Source organism: Mytilus californianus, unplaced genomic scaffold, assembly GCF_021869535.1.
Source record: "Mytilus californianus isolate M0D057914Y unplaced genomic scaffold, xbMytCali1.0.p SCAF_11, whole genome shotgun sequence".
In the NCBI taxonomy this organism is placed as follows: domain Eukaryota; kingdom Metazoa; phylum Mollusca; class Bivalvia; order Mytilida; family Mytilidae; genus Mytilus; species Mytilus californianus.
Genome location: NW_026262593.1, coordinates 35296405 through 35317048, shown reverse-complemented (window position 1 = coordinate 35317048; position 20644 = coordinate 35296405). Strand labels below are relative to the sequence as shown.

The following is a 20644-nucleotide window of genomic DNA, read 5'->3' as shown; positions in this document are numbered from 1 at the left end:
CTATAATGACTAACGGGGTACACTATAGGTATCATCTATAATCTCTAACAGGGCACACTATAGATATCCTCAATAATGACCAATGGGGCACATTATAGGTATCCACTATAATGGCTAGCTGGGCACACTATATGTATCCTCTATAATGGCTAGCGGGGCACACTTTAGGTATCCGCTATAATGACTAGCGGGGGCCCACTATAGGTATCCACTATAATGTCTAACGGAGCACACTATAATAATGTACGTAACACATGACCGATTCGTGATATTGATCGTAGCGTTCAAATTTATTAGGTAATTGCTGATTCTCATTTTACTATGTAAAGTAATAAACAAATGCATCATAATAATACTACTAACAAATTATCTTTTACGAAATACAACCCTACACATGGTTCTAAAAGTTGGGATTTAATATGTTATATATTATACAACAGCGTGAAGTTTATTCAAACCAAATTGCGTGATCCAAGTCTGAGTACAACATAGCATGCAATCTACTTTTGATGTTAATGTCAATTTTATCAATTAGTATTTTTCCACGTATTCATTTCATCTTACAATGTACATGCAATTGAATTATATGGGGTAACTTTCAAATACAACTGTTCTTCCTTAAATTATTACACAACGTAAGATTTTCAACAATGTAAACAGAAGATTTTTATAGATACAAATGTAGAAAATCTGCTTTCAAATAGATACCAATAGAATCAAGGTAAGTAAAATACAATTTTGAATTTTTCCTTTAAGGTGGTACCTAACACTACAGGGAGATAACTCAAGTAAAAGGGAGTAAAATCAGCTAAACGTTTTAATTACGTTGTGTTGTTAAGGGAATATTAAGCTTCTCAATGATCAAAGTTAGTGTTTGTCAAACTGCTATATAACCAGTCTAATTTTTCTGATAAATTGGTTGGTTCAAATTTTTTGAAATTTTTATATTTTTGTCAAAGGGTCAAAGTAAATACTTTGTCAAAATTTTATGAAAATTAAACGAGCCAAATTAATTTTAGTGAAGGTGTTGGGTACCACCTTAAGTGTAAAATAGGATGAACAGAACCAAATAAAAATAATTTAATGGTATCCGTCTCAAAAAGTAGTAAAAACTGAAAGAAAAATAAAGATTCGGATGTAGAATTGACTTATATTTGGCATTCAATTTGTTCATTTCAAACATATACATCGTGTCGAGTGCACTCAATTGAAATTAAAACCGTTATCTTTTATTTTTGTATTCAGAACAAGGATTTTTACACAGAAATTATGAGAAAAGAAAAATTTTCAAAACCTTCCATTGTCCCTTTCTATGTCGAACGGCGCTCCAAAAACATTCAATTTAGTAATATGAACCTCTGAATTGTTTGGTAGATCTCAATTCGATTTTCATCAATTTTGCTGACTACAGTTTTTCTGTATCCATTATTGTTTTAAAAAAATAAAACATTCATAAAATCATCATTAAAGTGCAATAACACAAATAAACAGTCAATTGACAGTTTAGTCACGTGACTTTTTGTATGGCATGTTTTTGCGATTATTACATTTTCTGACTGTCTATTATAGTTTTTTTAAAATGTCAAAGTTCGTCATCTAAGGGCATTATCACCAAAAGGAATCAATTGATGGTTTCAGTCCAATTGGTTAGTTTTGTAGATAATTAATATTGGTGATAATTTAAGCTGCTTTTTGTTTCTGTCCATCTATAAAAGTTGTCTAGCTACATCTTATCATAGCCAAACACTAAAATTGATAAAAACAAATTATCAATAACGCCGACGGCTTTGGTTATATTGTCAATTTTGTAGATATTGTATTAATGACCGCCTTTGTAAACATTTTCTTTAAATTTCTATCTGTTACAGTTTTTAAGATAATAAAGGTAAAAATGGTCAAAATAGAAATTCAAGTGCAATAATTTATATGAAAAATTAATTGATGGGTTCAATTCCACTAGAACGGCATCGGTTGTCTCATGATAGCGTGCTTACCTAGAGTGCAGAATGTCGTGGGTTCGATCCCCGGCCGTTTTAAACCAATGCCTTAAAAATAGGTATTTGCTTCTTCTACGCTAAGCTTGCGTCGTTTAGTAGTAAAGGCGAAACGAGAATGGAAATGTGGAATGTGTCAAAGTGACAACAACCCGACCAAAGAGTTAAAAACAGCCGAAGGCCACCAATGGGTCTTCTACACAGCGAAAATATCCCGCACCCGGATGCGGGCTTCAGCTGGCCCCTAAACAAAAATGTGTATTAGTTCAATGAAAATGGACGTCACACTAAACTTCAAAACATAAAATTAAAAAACATACGAGACTAACAAAGGCCAGAGGCTCATGACTTGGGACAGGTACAATGTACAAACAAACAGCAATACGCACAGTAAAACTCAGTTTAAAACAAGTCCGAGTCCGATGTCAGAATAGGTAACAAAAGAAACTAAGCAAAATGACAATGATACATAAATTAACAAAGGACTACTAGCAGTTACTGACATGCCAGCTCCAGACCTCAATTAAACTGATTGAAAGATAATGTCTTCATCATATGAAAATCAAGCACAATCCCTCCCGTTAGGAAGACTGGGTATCCTATAGTCAGAATAGTGTGTCCGAGTAGGATAATATATCTTCCTGCACGCTGTTACCTTATGAGCTAGCATGTTAAAATCCGGCTCGGCCTACTTCTAAGCAGGGTTAAAAAATTCATAATACATATTTACATGTTCTCGTCCTTAATATGCATTTATCTTGCCGCTGCACGTTAATCAGATATCCATCATCATCAATTGCACTAGCATTTTTGTAGATCGCGATAGTCATTCCATTATTTAACCTGCTTAGTACTAGACCAACCAGCTGGGCCGGATTTTTTAACGTGCTATTTCACAAGGTAACAGTCCGCAGGAAGACATGTCACCTTACCCGAACACATTATTCTGACTCCGAGCCGACCAGTCTTTGCTCTTACTCCTTTATACCGCGTGCTTAGCGGAGAAGCAGCAAATACCAATTTTAAAGTCTTTGGTTTGACCCGGCCGGGGCACGAACCCACGACCTCCCGCACTCGAGGCGAACACGCTACCACGATACCACCGAGACGGTAGTTAATACAGGAAGACAGAAAACGTCAATGTAACAGCAACACAAAGATAAAAATACCCAAAGGTCTGTTACAATGATATACATTTTTTTAAAAACTCAGTCTGTAATGATGATAGAGATCCAGAATAACTACTTTAAATACGAAAAGAAATAAAACATACATCTAAACAGTGTAATTAACAATAATGAAAGTTATCGTGTTATTTACTTAGACTAACATATAGGTCATATTTGCTGAATTGATATAAATATTCAGAATTATTCCTTTCTTGCATTATTTTTGCAATTTATTTTCGATTACATACGAAAGAAAAGCAATGATATATGGTAATTTGTCTATTGCAACATGAATTCTTACGGATATTAAGCATTCAGGATTCAAATTGTGTATGTCAGTATAACTTGCAATAGTGTTTAAGTGCTAATAAAAAGCTTTATATGGGCAATAGCTGTCAAATTCATGTTAACCGATTTGACTAAAATTCACATATTTGATTTATAACATACTAAAACATATATCCAAATTACAAAAAGTCTAAAATAAACAATTAACAATGCATGGACTCGATAATATATATGAATCTTTCGTGTGTATTTTTGTCTAGACGCCATCTAATTTACCATCGAGATGATTTCCGAAGACTGCCGACGGTCATATAACCCGATATAAACATAAATATAAATATAAACAGATACTGACCACGTGCAATTGGATTTTGCTAAGTCTGTTTGATTTCATATTGTAGGTTAAAAAGTATGCTTATCGTCGTGTTTACCTGCATGAGAATGATTTTTTTTTGTGGATCCAGTCAGTCAACCAAATGGTTCATCCTTGTTTCATTTTCAATATTGACATTCTTTTCCTTTTAATAGCTGAATACATGCGTAACCCATGTCCAGCTAAGGGGTTAAATTGAAGGTCACATGAATACGGATTCAATGAGGTCGAATTATTCACTTCCAAAGGAATAATTCATCAGCGATGTTTCTTATCTTATTTTGACAAAGTTTAACCAAATTGGCCGCTAAAAGCGAATGATTATTTCACTATTTCACTTTTATTAATGATTGACAAAAAAAAATCATATCCTATTTTTTTTATATATATCTTGTAGCTAATAGATATAAGAAGATGTGGTATGAGTGCCAATAAGACAACACTCCATCCAAGTCACAATTTATAAAAGTAAACCATTATAGGTCAAAGTACGGTCATCAACACGCCCATTTCATACTTACATCTGAAAAGGAAACTATTTAATTATTTATAGAGAGAGGGGTGTAGTAAAAAGTTAGTCATACAAATTAACTAAACTTTGAGATATTGTTTAATAAATTGTAAGTCAAAAATCATTGAAAAAAAACTGAATACAGACAATACACCAACAAATTGACAATTGTCGTTTTTCTAGATTGTTACAGACTGTTTACCGAAGTTCCTACCTGTATTACATTTGATAAAGAGAAGCGAAAAGTACCTTACGGGAAAATCAAATTCATAAGTCGAAAACAAACTGACAATGACTTGGCAAATAAAGAGCTGCGCCATGAGCGCATGATACGTCCGTCGCTTTTTCAATGAATAAAGTTCCATAACTCCTCGATGTCATATCCGAAATTTAAAAAAAAAAACAAAAAAAAAACAGTTACCAAAGTTTCACGAAAACTGCTGAAAGCATTTTTGTGTTAGTGCATGTCTGAAAATTAGAAAATCCCCCCTTTTTGTGAATAAAATCCCATAACTCAGAAATGTAAAATCTAAAATTTATAAAAATCGAAAGAGAGCTTACGTCAATAAATATAAACAATTCACCAAAGTTTCATAAAATTTGGTTCAAGCATTTTTGAGTTATTGTCCGACATGTTGACGACGGACAGACGGATCGACGGGACTGACAGACGGACAAGGGTAAATCAAAATACGTCCCGTAAATGGGCGTATAAAAACGAAAAACGACCAAAAGACAAACAACAGTATACAATACAAAACATAGAAAACTATTAAAAGACTGAGCAACACAAACCCCATACAAAATCGGGGGTATTCACAGATGCTCCAGAAGGGTAAGTAGATCCTGCTTCACATGTGGCACCCGTGGTGCTGCAAATGAATTTACAAACTCGGTATGTAAAACATTTCTATTCGTTTAAAAAAAAAGAAAGAAAAATAGGAAACATAAAGTAATGCAAATTAAGCACGTCCCACTGAATTTCTTAAATCGATACATTAAACCTCAAGTTCGGTAGTTTAAACACATCATTCATAAATCAGTGGGCAATTGAATAGAAAAGAAACTATCGCAACAATTGGTCATAGTAAGACAGTATATAGAGCTTAACATATTTTATAGACGTCTGTCTTTTGTTGAAGATTGTACAGTTGGAATAAGATCTAACCTCTATTGTAATATGTAAGGAAATGTCAGGAGAAATGATCAATAACATCAATAACAGTCTCTCCATGCTTTCTTTTGACAAGTTGAGAGCAGTTTCTTACAGATGCAGTTCTATCATGGAACCATTTAAAACAGTCATAAGCTTAAACACATTATGATTGTTCTACCCCAAAACTGACCTTAAATGCATCCTGATTGTTCTACCCTAGAACAGTGTTGGACAGTCATATTAACCCTTAAAACATCCTGATGGTTCTACCCTAAAACAGTGTTGGACAGTCATAACCCTCAATACAATACATCCTGATTGTTCTACCATAGAACATATCTATATAATAAATTATGAAGAAAAGCACGTCAGTGTGCAGCAAACCGATTTAATATCAATTGTTTGTTTGTATCAGTTAAGGATGTTTGCTTCTCTGTTTCAAAATAACAAGCTTTTTAAAAGACTGTTCTAAAATGATAATATATAAATAATGGAGCTAAAAAGCAGAAAAAAATGAAGGATCCGTGTGCTTGTTTTCGAGATAAAAGCCATTGAAAATTTGGCGGAAAATTATTCTCTATAGATTCTTCATACTTTTAACATTGGCCGCTTTTTTGTTTCAAAAACTATGAAAAAATTACAAGGATTTTATAAGATTTTTAAATATGGCTTTTTAAACTATATGTAATAAAATTATAAAAAGAAAAGTAGGGGTTAGTGTTCAAAATTTTTTAACGGCAATACATGGATAAAACAAGAGGATTCCGAAAATCTGGCAGAAATTCAAAAACAAGAGGAGCAAACATCCTTAATTATAAAGATTCACGTTTATTTTCACACAATAAGCGTAAATTAATCATATAAAATTTCATCAAACAGAGTAATTCACTGAGGAATTCGCAGTACCATGTTCAATCACTAATAACTTACATTAGCAGTCATTTAGATATCATAACAAATAAGTTTAACAGCTATACACAATAACGACAGTACAATGAACTGATATAGAACAATTAAATAATAATGAATAAAATATATAGAGTTGGCATTGAAACAATAACAAACAGACACAACAGTAGCTCAACTGAACTGTTAACCGACATCGTGAAAATGAAAAATGAAACAAATTTGACATATAAACCTTGTCCATTCTGAAATAAGTCGGGCAAACTATAGACTACCTTATTTATATGACAGCTTGCCAGCTACGATTTTGTGAAGCGCTTTTGAAGAAAGAAATCAGTTGAAATTCGTACGCTTTTTCATAAGAATTAGAGCTATCTTTCAGTCATTTGTTTGATTCGTGTACCTCAAATTTAGTCAAACTGATATTAGATAAGTAAAATCAACATTTTGAATTGATATAGAGTTGAAACACTTCAATTAGATACATTGTATGCATCATAAAATGAAAATTTTGTATTGACATATTTTCAACGAAAACAAAGTTTAAGTATCAAAGTCATTTTTTAATCGAAATGAAGAACCTTTCGATTTTGTTTTTCGAATGCAAACTTCTGCATAGTTGGGGGTGGGGGTTGAAAGTTTCAATATCTGGCCAAGAATCTTCCTTTGCTTATGAAATGATAGATTGGAATAAAGAGGTACAAAAGCCCAGTTTGAAAAGGTTAAATCACTGCCATATTTTCATCAGTTGTTATTGCTTTTACAATGGTCTTTGTAATATCAATAAATAACCTCATAATAGATTCCAGGATTAAAATTTTGTGCGCAAAGACATTTTGTAGTCTTATATCTACATGAGACTCATTAGTAAAAAAAAGTTAAAAAGGACAAATAAAGTACAAAGTTGAAGAAAATTGAGGACTTAAAACTCTAAAAGGTTATGCCAAATACGGCTAAGGTAATCTATCAAGGGTAGAAAAATCCTTAGCATTTCGAAGAATCGCAAAGTTTTGTTAACAGTTAATTCATGATTATGGCCATGTCAAAGATGATTCATGTCAGCAAAGAAATGCTGACTACTGGGTTGATGGAAACGAAACCTCCACCAGCAGCGTCATCGATCCAGTGTATGTAAATAAGCTCCTCATAGATCAACTCTGAAAGGACAACATCATAGTTGTTTTAAGGTAATGAATGCACGGTTTGTCATTGGACGAGATTGAAAGTCACGGTGCATTCACAGGTTATATTTCCAGAAATTTAGAAGACGCCATTCGTGTTTGCAGTGGAAAAGAGATAACTGTATCGTAAATAAACCAGCTACTCTTTTCACAAAAATACTTACGAGTAAAAACACACTACGATCAATTTTAATCTTAAGTTTTTTGTGAAATTGTCGAAGCCCGTTTGGTTTATTCGTTTGAATTGGTTTTTTTTGTCATGTCTCGATCGGGACATTTTATAGCTTGATATGCGGTATGGGTTTTGCTCATTGTTGAAGGCCGTATGGTTGCTTATAATTGCTAATATCTACGTTATTTGGTCTCTGTGAGTGGAAATCCACATTTCCTTATTTTTACATTGTACGCCCACCTACTGTTTGTTACAACCAAGTAAGTTGATATTGCGTCGCGTATTGATTTATTTATGCGTCCTCTTAAGAAACACCTTTAAATTCAGTGAATAGTATAACTTTACCATACACTTTATGGATGTGAAGTTAGCAGCCGGTTCGTTATTCGATATTCGATATTCAATATCCAACCGGCTGCTAGCAGTCGGTTCGATATTCAAATTTATTTGAAATTGATAAAAAATATTATATTTGATAACATTAAAAGCATGATTTTTATAGTTGAAAGGAGTGAAAAGATACGTAGGAAATCGTTTTATGACCCCTTCAAGTTGTCTTAAACTGTCGTTGTCCTCAAATATAAACCCCTTATCAATGCTTATGTAATTTGCATATTTGTCTTTATGTAATATAGAATTTTATCAATAAAGCGACATCAAAACTGTAATTTCATATCTAATATTTCTTAAAACAAAAACAAAAACCAATCAGTCTAGAAATAATTTAGAAATATAAATAGAAATATATATGGAAAGCCCCAAAAAAAGAAATATACATAGTGAAAACCTACCTGAGACCGCTTAAATGACGGTGAGACCCCCCTGTTCTTTCAATGTCCATAAAATTCGACGAATTCATAGACTCTGTATAAATAAAGATTGTATCAAAAGGATTTCCCAGAATAATATCATCTACGATATCTACGGAGGGCTTAGATTGTCACTTTTCAGCTAAAAATTGTCAAAATTTCAGGACAAAGGGCACAGGGCAATGGTGAGTGCCCCCTGATCTCTCAATCTGCCTAATATTAGGCAGACAGTAAGTTTATAGGTATAAACAAACGTGACTAAAAGGATTTGGGTACACTTCTTGTCTTCTATGTTTACGGAGGGCCCAAAAATCCAGTTGGATATTCAAAATATATAGCGAAAACCTACCTGAGACCGCTTAAATGACGGTGAGACCCCCCTGTTCTTTCAATGTCCATACAATTCGACGAATTCATAGACTCTGTATAAATAAAGATTGTATCAAAAGGATTTTCCAGAATAATGTCATCGTCGATATCTACGGAGGGCTTAGATTGTTACTTTTCAGGTAAAAATTGTCAAAATTTCAGAACAAAGGGCACAGGGCAATGGTGAGAGCCCCCTGATCTCTCATCCTGCCTAATATTAAGAGCCCTCCGTAGATATCGAAGATGACATTATTCTGGGAAATCCTTCTAATACAACCTTTACATATACAGAGTCTATGATTAAGTTGGATTTTATGGACATTGAAAGACCAGGGGGGTCTCACCCTCATTTAAGCGGTCTCAGGTAGGTTTACACTATATATTTTGAATATCCAACTGGCACTTTGGGCGCTCCATAAACATGGAAGACAGGAAGTGAACCCAAATTCCTTTTAGTCACGTTTGTATCTACCTATTAACTAAATGTCTGCATAATATTAGAAAGATTGAGAGATCAGGGGGCTCTCACCATTGCCCTGTGCCCTTTGTCCTAAACTTTTGACAATTTTTAGCTGAAAAGTGACCATCTAAGCCCTCCGTAGATATCGAAGATGACATTATTCTGGGAAATCCTTCTAATACAACCTTTACATATACAGAGTCTATTATTAAGTTGGATTTTATGGACATTGAAAGACCAGGGGGGTCTCACCCTCATTTAAGCGGTCTCAGGTAGGTTTTCACTATATATTTCTTTTTTGGGCTTTCCATAAATATTTCTATTTATATTTCTAAATGTTTCTAGAGTTATAGGTTTTTTTTTGTTTTTCAGAAATATCCTATATAAAAGTATATATTTGAAGTTGTTTTATTGATAAAAATCTATATTACATACAGACAAATATGCAACTTAGATAAGGGTTTATATTCGAGGACAACGAGAATTTAAGACAGCTTGAAGAGGGACAACGAGAATTTAAGACAGCTTGAAGAGGTCATTAAACGATTTCCTACGTATCTTATCAGTCCTCTTAACTATGAAAATCGTGCTTTTAATGTTATCAAGTATTTAATTTTTTTATGATTTTCAACTAAATTTTGAATATCCAACCGACTGCTAGCAGCCTGTTGGATATTGAATATCGAATATCGAATAACGAACCGGCTGCTAACTTCACATACATATACACTTTACTGTTTGTACCGGTATATAACTTGTGAAGATAACAGGTAATATTAGTTTTCATTATTACTTATAATTAATTTACAATTGTCTTATTTTTACATTGTCATTTGTATTTATTCATAGATATAATAAGATGTGGTATGAGTGCCAATGAGACAACTTTCCATCCAAGTCACAATTTTCAAAAGTAAACCATTATAGGGCAAAGTACGGCCTTCAACACGTAGCCTTGGCTCACACTGAACAGCCAGCTATTTATTCATATTTATTCATGTCTACTTTTAACAGACGGGCATCATCCATCAGTTAGCGAATACAATAGTTATCGTACAGCTTTAGATAAAATTAATACATGTATGTCTTATGATTGAGTTAAGCCATTTCAATTGATATTTTATAGTGTGTCTTTCTATGTTGTGATGTTACACTTTTGTTTCAGATAAGGGTGAAGGTTTGGTTCCATTAAAACGTTTAAACCCGCTGCAATTGTTTGCACCTGTCCAAAGTCAGGAATCTGATGTTCAGTAGTTGTCGTTTGTTGATGTGGGTCATAAGTATTTCTCGTTTGTTGATGTGGGTCATAAGTATTTCTCGTTTTTTATATAGATTAGACCGTTGGTTTTCCCGTTTGAATGGTTTTACACTAGTAATTTTTTGGGGACCTTTATAGCTTGCTGTTCGGTGTGAGCCAAGGCTCCGTGTTGAAGACCGTACTTTGACCTATAATGGTTTACTTTTATAAATTTTGACTTGAATGGAGAGTTGTCTCATTGGCACTCATATCACATCTTCTTATATCTATATGTAATGAAAATAAGATTTCAAAATGTTTACCTAATTTTATATTTAAAAGATATTTCATTTCTCATATTTCTTTTTATAAAATGCAAATATGAAACTTTTTAAAAAACACTTGTCTACACAAATGTTTGTTATCAATGATATGATCAAAGTTATGATGGCAATAGTGTACACGCAGTGTAGCTTGAAATTACTCTAGACATGTTACATCTAAAAGTCTCTTATTCAAGTACTTAAATAAAGAACTTACACAATTCATGCATTAGATAAACACTTGAAGACGTTAGCCCGATTGAGTTTAATGATTATATGATTGAAGCAAAAAGATTAGATGGGGTCTTCTTGCAATTTGATCTTATTTCATGCATGGTAAAGCATGATAAATGCACACTATCAAACTACATTTGATGACATCATTGTTTGAAGAATAATGGTTGCAATGTGACATTCTTTTTGGGAAATTTGATATGGTTAAAAAAATCCAAATACAAGTGGCCAAATCTTAAGAATTAAGTAAACATCACACCATTTTCAAAAGAAGTTTAAATCATTTAATATACAAAATAAAACAATAAAAAAAATCGCTGTTTTTGTTTTTTGTTTGTTTATTTTTTAAAGATGGACTCTTGATACTATGGAGTCATTTCCACCACATCTTCTTATATCTATGAATAATATGACTGTGAAGAAAACAAATACTTACAAATAGGATTAGAAAAAACCCTAGTTTTAGTTTTCTATGTTTCCCAAAACTCCCTTCAAAAATTTTTAACTTTTAAAGAAATAAGAAAAAAAAAAAAAAAAATAAGCATTTTTAAATTTTTTTTAACAAGTTTATACTCTAAATTCCAGGGCTGTATACATATGTAGGTAATATATTTATTTGGTTTTAGATGATGGTTATGATAATAATATTACCCCTTGTCATCTTTTGGATAACATATCGATGGTTCAAACATAAGAGGACTATCGCTAACTACAGTAGTCGATATGTGTTCGTAACAGGATGCGACTCTGGATTTGGAAACATGCTGGCAAAAAAACTTGATGGACTTGGATTCAATGTGTTTGCGGGTTGTTTAACACAGGATGGTGAAGAAAAATTAACGCGTGAAACTTCTGAAAAAGTCAGAACAATTCGCATTGATGTTTCCCAAACTGAGAGTATTGAAAATGCATTTACCACTGTTAAGTCATCACTACCTTCAGATACAGGTAAATGTAGTTAATCGATATCAAACCGTTTATTACTATTACACTAAGACACACTAAGGCACACAATGTGTGCAACAAGAGCAACATAATACAATATGAACATAACAAATTGATAAAACAATATTAGAAAAAGAGAAATCAACCCTCTATCACTACAGGTTCAGCATTTGTAAAATAAGTTCCGGATAGCACTATAGAGTAGAATTATTTTTTTAAGAAAACTAAAAAAATTGAGAATGGAAATTGGGAATGTGTCAAAGAGACAACAACCCGACCACAGAACAGACAACAGCAGAAGGCCACCAACAGGTCTTCAATGCAGCGAGAAATTCCCGCACCCGTAGGCGTCCTTCAGCTGGCCCCTAAACAAATATATATACTAGTTCAGTGATAATGAACGCCATACTAAACTCCAAATTGTACACAAGAAACTAAAATTAAAAATAATACAAGACTAACAAAGGCTAGAGGCTCCTGACTTGGGACAGGCGCAAAAATGCGGCGGGGTTAAACATGTTTATGAGATCTCAACCCTCCCCCTATACCTCTAGCCAATGTAGAAAAGTAAACGCATAACAATACGCACATTAAAATTCAGTTCAAGAGAAGTCCGAGTCTGATGTCAGAAGATGTAACCAAAGAAAATAAACAAAATGACAATAATACATAAATAACAACAGACTACTAGCAGTTAACTGACATGACAGCTCCAGACTTCAATTAAACTGATTGAAAGATTATGTCTTCATCATATGAATATCAGGCACAATCCTTCCCGTTAGGGGTTTAGTATCATACCATCATAACATATATGAGAAGAACATAACCCGTGTCACGCCAACAACTGGTTTTTAAATAAATGTGTTTAGTGCCGATGCAAAGACCCTATAGGTGAATCAATATTAACGCCAAAATATGCAATCTTTAATGACCTGACAGCAGTATCGTAACTATATCCCTTCTTAATAAGTCTATTTAAAGGTTTTGTTAGTTTCAGAGGTGAATACTGACATTTTTGTGCTTTATAAAGAATATTTCCATAAAAAATTGGATGTGAAATACCTGAAAGTATAAGAAGTCTGCATGTTGAGCTATATTTACGAATGATGTCCTTATACCGATGATAAAATTTAGTAAATGTTTTGACTAGTTTGTGATATCGAAAACCCTGGTGTAATAATTTTTCAAACATGTTTATGAACTTTGCCTACTTAACCAATATTGAGAATGAGAAGTTATCACTTTGTCACAAGTTGTCATAATAGTATAATGAACTGGACAATAAGAAATGAGTTATATACAAATCAGTATCATGTATTGCATCGTAATTCATCCAACTTTTTACGGCGATCGCATTGCAAATTTACACTTTTGATTAGATGTGACAACACAGGTACGGATCTTAACGTTTTATTTTTGGAAATTTACAAAGTTAGTGTTTTTTTAAGTATTTTGTACTTCCTCATATTGTAATAATTAGTTTAACTGCGTTTTTTTTTTAATGAAAAACTAGTTACTCACTCAAGAAAAGGGAAAATGTAAGTAGGTTTTAATACCAGGGAATACTATACGAGTTAATCGCTGTATGATAAGAAGAATAAGTGAACTCAAAATTAATTGTCCAGATTTGGATGTACATTATGTCCTTTTTGGTTTGGTTTTCTCATCTCTTCAACGTTTGTATTCGGTTTTGGATTTTCAAAAAATCGTGCCTCGAGCTTCATTGAAGAGACATTAATTGTCAAAACGCGCATAGTGTGCAGTAGAATTGTAGGTACCGTTTATGTTATTCTTGTTTTTTTTTCTGTGTATCAAAATTTTAACCTAAAATAGCTATGTTTTTGTATAACAAACAGTACAAAACCCGAGAAGCGTTGCAGAAAATACATCCACAGTACAAGTAGTTAGAAAATTTGTTTATTCAAATAATCCAATGATTTAAATTCTATATTTAATATTTTTAGGTTTATGGGGTGTTGTCAACAATGCTGGAATTGCAGGAAACCAAGGTCCAGTACAATGGTTAACAAGGAAAGACTATCAGGAAGCTTTTGGAATCAATACGTTAGGAATGGTAGAAACTACAAGGATATTTCTGCCTCTAGTTATACAAGAAAAAGGACGTATAATTAACATTACTAGCACGATGGGACGAATTGCTGCTATGCATCCTACGTATATAGTGTCAAAGTTCGCAGCTGAGGGATACTCAGATGTTCTAAGGTGAGACCAGTCAAAATACTCGATGGATATTCATATAAATCAGCTGGTCTCGTTAGGTGAATTAAAGACCTGAGATAATAGTTTACCATTTGATTCAGACCATTCTAGTTTCCCATTCCTAGATTGTGTATACTTTCAACAAAACAACTTGTATTCGATATTAAAACCTCAGTTCTGTTTTTTTTTTATGAAAATAAAGATATATGGTATGATTGCCAATGATACAACTTTCAACAAGAGTTCAGATGACAAAGATATAAACAATACGTACTGGCTGCAACGATGAGAAAGTCCCATCCCGTATAATCCGCTTTAAAAGGTCCCGACATGACAAATATGAAATAAATCAAACGAGAAAACTAACGGTCTAATTTATAACAAATCAATTTACGAAACAACAAATATGACGGACATGCACCAACGACAACCACTGAATTACAGGCTCCTGACTTGAGAAAGGCACATCCAGAATGTGGTTGGTTGAAACATGTTAGTGAGCGCTTAACTCTTCTCATAACCACTGACAGTGGTGGAACAGCACACCATAAGAACAAACTGTACACATCAGTTGCAAATGGCTTAACTCAATAGATTGTTAGGAAGCACACAAACACAAAAAAAAATAAATCATGTTCTCCCAGACTAGATTTACCTGAGCGTTAGTCTTACTTTTCCTTTACTTTTCTAGCCGTTTAGTAACATGCAGTTGTTTTGAATTTGGAACGTTTCACTAAGCTGATAAATTATACTATTTCACCAATACTATTTTCTATGAAAACAAAGTATTGCTTTCAATGTGTTTGTTTTTCGCTGCAGACGTGAGCTATACAAAAGAGGAGTAACAGTTCATATTTTAGAACCGGGATTTTTCCGGACAGATTTAATTGATGTAGAACGTCTTCATACGGGTGCTGATAGCTCCTTTAGGGGAATTTCTTCAAAATTGCAACAGTATTACGGGCAAGTTTACCTGGATGATTGTAAGTGTAACCTTGGTTTTGTGTTCTTTTCACTTGAACTTATTTTTTTTTTAAATGTATAATAAATTAATTCCACATGAAACCAGTCTGCATGTATTAATTGCTGTCCTTTTATTTTCGTTTTATCACGAATAAAATAAAAGGTGTTTTATGATATCTGTTGTGAAATATTTTTGTGCAATTGCAAGGGGTTGTTATCTAATTGGCTTTAGGCAATAGTGTTGCAGCGGAAAACGTGCAAACCACTAAAGAGTTCAGTTAATAATTGGTTTTGTTTTGGAACTAGATATAAATAATCAATAACAAACTGATTTAAGTGGCAAATTATTGACACTCACCTCCTGCGCGCGAGAATAGAACGTCACGAAGGGAAAACCCGAGAGGTTAATTTTTTTTATAACATTGTGAATTTCTTGAATATCATTCATATATACAAAATACCTTATCATTCATATATACAAATAAGCTTACACACACATATATATATATATAGGACTCTAAAGTGCGATAGTACTCTAAAGTGCGATGGTCACGCTTAAGTGCGATGGTCTACGCTAAAGTGCGATGGTGTCTCACGCTAAAGTGCGATGGTTGTGTGTTTGCTAAAGTACGATGGTGTCTCACGCGAAGGTGCGATGGTTGTGTGTTTGCTAAAGTACGATGGTATATCACGCTAAAGTGCGATGGACCTATAGGGTACGGTTCGACGGCTTAAAACGTTAAAGTACATGGATGTTAAAAAATAGTCTTTTTTTTGCAAAAGCTAGTAGGCTAAGGTATAACATATGTGGTAGACTTTATAATTTACCGATAGGCTAAGGTATAACATATGTGATAGACTTTATAATTTACCGGTAGGCTAAGGTATAACATATGTGATAACCTTTATAATTTACCGATAGGCTAAGGTATAACATATGTGATAGAATTTATAATTTACCAGTAGGCTAAGGTATAACATATGTGATAGACTTTGTAATTTACCGGTAGGCTTAAGTGATTGTTTCTAAATCTAGAAGACCAACTACGTAATAATTGCTATAACGGTAATATAGGTGTCACAAAATACTATATTTCCTGTAAATGTAACAATTGGGGCGTATTAAATATTTGGATAATTGGCGTAGCTTGCCGTTCACACTTTCTATCAATAATGTGAACAACTCCCCTTACAGTCGTCATTGTAAATTACAAGTACAAAATTCGTTCATTGTCGGAATAAGTGACATTTATTAGTACAAGCTTTAATATCAAGGCGAGAGAAAGGCGATGTTCGCCGAGCTTTTTTCTCCTTTTTCGAAGCGAGTACACATACATGTTATATTTTCCTACAATGTACAAACTAATGTTTTAGCCGCAAATTTATAATTTACTTTTGAAAACATGTACCTTTTTTTTACCGACGTTACTTTTCAATCAAATCGACAATATTTTAACGGGGACCGCAAAGTAAGCTTCAACGTAAAAAAATATTTAAATGTACCCGTTCGCCTCCAATGGAAGCAGGATACCTATGCGTATACTATTTTGTATCTTTATAGTAAAATGGTTGACTTCCAGCACCCGAAAAGAAAAACACATTTGCTTCAGCCGAAAAAGCACGGTTAGGTCTAAAATTAAGTCATGGACATTTGGTTTAAAAGTTGTTTTAAAACCAAATATTCTTAATCTATCTTCCGGCATGTTCATTTTTGGTTTGTATAAACGACTGTTAACGTCATAATCCAACTACGTTTCTTACGTCTATACTTTCGCGGACCATCGGACTTTAGCGTATGGAGGCATCGCACTTTAGCGCAGACCATCACACTTTAGCGTGACCATCGTACTTAGCGTCCCCATCGCACGCAGCGCCTGCATACGGAGTATATATCTCCCAATTGATACGATATTCCCGGGCTTGTATTTCCTATCATGATTTCCTTGAAAGAGGATTGCTGCTCACAAGGAAGCTATTAAACCAAGAGTTCCAAATGGTGAAGTTGAAGTCATCCCTTCGTAAATTTTACGGACGCCATCACGAGTTGGTTGACCGTTATGGAATAACCGTCTCACAGATGATATCGGATATGTTCCTTATGTCGTAACTACAATACCCTTCCCTTTTCACGAATGTGACCTACCGAATAAGACTACTTACCGGATTTGTAATAACATAAGCAACACGACGGGTGCCACATGTGGAGCAGGATCTGCTTACCCTTCCGGAGCACCTGAGATCACCCCCAGTTTTTGGTGGGGTTCGTGTTGCTTAGTCTTTAGTTTTCTATGTTGTGTCATCTGTACTATTATTTGTCTGTTTGCCTTTTTTATTTTTTGCCATGGCGTTGTCAGTTTGTTTTCGATCGATGAGTTTGACTGTCCCTCTGGTATCTTTCGTCCCTCTTTTAGAATCCTGCATATGATAAAAGAGATGATTTTTCATTTCCTATCGTTAATTATCCATTTTTAGATGGTGACGTTCCCTTGTCACCATCTTACGGTGTTTATATATCTCAACTTGTACGATTCGCTCGTGTATGTAACAATGTTTTAGATTTTAACGAGAGAAATTTATGTATTACTGAAAAATTATTACACCAGGGTTTTCGATATCACAAACTAGTCAAAACATTTACTAAATTTTATCATCGGTATAAGGACATCATTCGTAAATATAGCTCAACATGCAGACTTCTTATACGTTCAGGTATTTCACATCCAATTTTTTATGGAAATATTCTTTATAAAGCACAAAAATGTCAGTATTCACCTCTGAAGCTAACAAAACCTTTAAATAGACTTATTAAGAAGGGATATAGTTACGATACTGTTGTCAGGTCATTAAAAATTGCATATTTTGGCGTTAATATTGATTCACTTATAGGGTCTTTGCATCGGCACTAAACACATTTATTTAAAAACCAGTTGTTGGCATGACACGGGTTATTTTCTTCTCATATATGTTATGATGGTATGATACTAAACCCCTAACGGGAAGAATTGTGCCTGATATTCATATGATGAAGACATAATCTTTCAATCAGTTTAATTGAAGTCTGGAGCTGGCATGTCAGTTAACTGCTAGTAGTCTGTTGTTATTTATGTATTATTGTCATTTTGTTTATTTTCTTTGGTTACATCTTCTGACATCAGACTCGGACTTCTCTTGAACTGAATTTTAATGTGCGTATTGTTATGCGTTTACTTTTCTACATTGGCTAGAGGTATAGGGGGAGGGTTGAGATCTCATAAACATGTTTAACCCCGCCGCATTTTTGCGCCTGTCCCAAGTCAGGAGCCTCTAGCCTTTGTTAGTCTTGTATTATTTTTGATTTTAGTTTCTTGTGTACAATTTGGAGTTTAGTATGGCGTTCATTATCACTGAACTAGTACATATATTTGTTTAGGGGCCAGCTGAAGGACGCCTCCGGGTGCGGGAATTTCTCGCTGCATTGAAGACCTGTTGGTGACCTTCTGCTGTTGTCTGTTCTATGGTCGGGTTGTTGTCTCTTTGACACATTCCCCATTTCCATTCTCAATTTTATATATACATATTTTTATTTTTATTTTTATTTTGATGAAAATACATATCATAACCATATCATTTATTTTTTCAGGGAAAGATATCATCAGAAAAATAGTTACAAATTTAGGATCACCACATATACATTTGGTTGTAGATGCATATGTACACGCTTTAACGTCAAAATACCCTAAGTACCGCTACTTGGTGGGTAATGATGCGAACTATATCTTCAGAATTCTATGGAATTTACCAGAATGGATATCTGACTATTTACTTACAAGAACGGCAATATTACCTCAAGCAGAACGGAATTCATAATCAGGAAATGCTGAACTTTTGCTCTACATCTTTTTATCTATTTCCATCTATATGACTTGAAAGTAATAATAAAGCCGTTCGTTTCATAATCTTGTCACCAAGTTGTTATACGTATTTTTGTAATTTTAAAAATTTATAATAATAAAAGTAGTAGTCTTATACACGAGTAATTAGGAGTAATTAGGAGGAAACAGGATGAGGTCAACCAAAGTTCAAATAAGTGACATTCCAACAATTATCAAAATGATGTCATCAGGAATGTTGTAACCTTGACCATAGGAATGTGTGGAATGTTTGTATTTTGATTTTACATATATACAGTAAACATTGGTATACCTTATATAGTATTGAAACTAATATGTTGTTTCGATAGCTTGTAAATGGCTTGGAAAAAGAAAAGATGATTAAAACAGATTAACATTTATTCGCAGCTAACATATGTGTTTCAAGTGTCTTAATTATTTTTTAAGTAAACATCATGTTCTCAATAAACTATATATATATATATGTTGCCTGCTCTATGGTCGGGTTGTTGTCTCTTTGACACATTCCCCATTTCCATTCTCAATTTTATATATATATTAAAAGACATAACCTGAGCATCTATTCATTATTGTTGTAAAAACAATATATGAAACATAAATATATATAACTTGATACATTGTTTAAAAATGTGTTACCTGAGATCTTGTTTCTGATTAATTAAATATATGACTTGAGAAAATTATGCAATGTATTGTTGTAATGCATCAATATATAAAAACATATAACCTGATATATCATTCAAATAAAGGCAACAGTAGTATACCGCTGTTCGAAACTCATAAATCGATAGAGATAAATCGATAGAGACAAAAAAAAATATTTGTTACCTGAGATAGTTTTGATAAAAAGAAATACATCAGTCAAGGAAAATTATGTGAATGCTATTATGAAAATAATGACTTGAGGAAAATTATGCCATGAATACAACAATGTATTTACACTATATTTTGGCACTTTAATATGACATGATGTAAAAAAAGACTATAAAAAACAACCTCAACAATATACATACATATGATTAAATCTTTAACACCATGTAAAAATATCAGCAAATTGAAAATAACTATGTGGCCTGAGAGAAAATATACTGAGCACACTTAAATGAATATATATTAAACTTTGAACTGATATCAAGTATAAAATAAGTTGCCTCCATTTTTTTTCTTGCAAAAAAGTTTCTAAATAAAGTAAAATAGACTATAAAAAACAACATCAACAATATACAAACATACATATGATCAAATCTTCAACACTATGTAAAATAGATCAGTTAATTGAAAAAAAAACTATGTGACCTGAGAGATAATATATTGAGCTCACTTTATAAAAGAATATATAAAACTTTGAACTGATAAACACCATCTATCATAATTATAATGCCCGTCCATGTAGTTAACCTATGTCGAGACTGAAGGTGTGACATGTCACTTAAAATTGATA

At 33.2% G+C, this 20644-nt stretch overlaps 1 protein-coding gene across 2 annotated transcripts; it reads left to right on the top strand.

Moving 5' to 3' along the window:
• Window positions 1–493: 493 nt before the first annotated feature.
• LOC127719988 (retinol dehydrogenase 7-like) lies at window positions 494–19664 on the top strand. 2 transcript variants are annotated; one of them, XM_052226374.1, is made up of 5 exons: window positions 494–721; window positions 11809–12130; window positions 14095–14353; window positions 15170–15333; window positions 18933–19664. In XM_052226374.1, exons 2-5 carry the CDS (start codon window positions 11809–11811, stop codon window positions 19157–19159), a joined length of 972 nt encoding a protein of 323 aa, XP_052082334.1. In that variant the 5' UTR covers window positions 494–721; the 3' UTR covers window positions 19160–19664. The 2 variants fall into 2 exon arrangements, with proteins under 2 accessions (XP_052082334.1, XP_052082335.1); XM_052226375.1 differs by lacking the exon at window positions 494–721 and adding an exon at window positions 10064–10158.
• The last annotated feature ends 980 nt before the right edge of the window (window positions 19665–20644 follow it).

Coding starts and splice junctions, on each gene's coding strand:
- LOC127719988 (XM_052226374.1), top strand. CDS start 11,809: ATGATGGTTATGATAATAATATTACCCCTTGTCATCTTTTGGATAACA. Junction 12,131..14,094: donor ATCACTACCTTCAGATACAG/GTAAATGTAGTT, acceptor TAATATTTTTAG/GTTTATGGGGTGTTGTCAAC. Junction 14,354..15,169: donor GGATACTCAGATGTTCTAAG/GTGAGACCAGTC, acceptor TTTTCGCTGCAG/ACGTGAGCTATACAAAAGAG.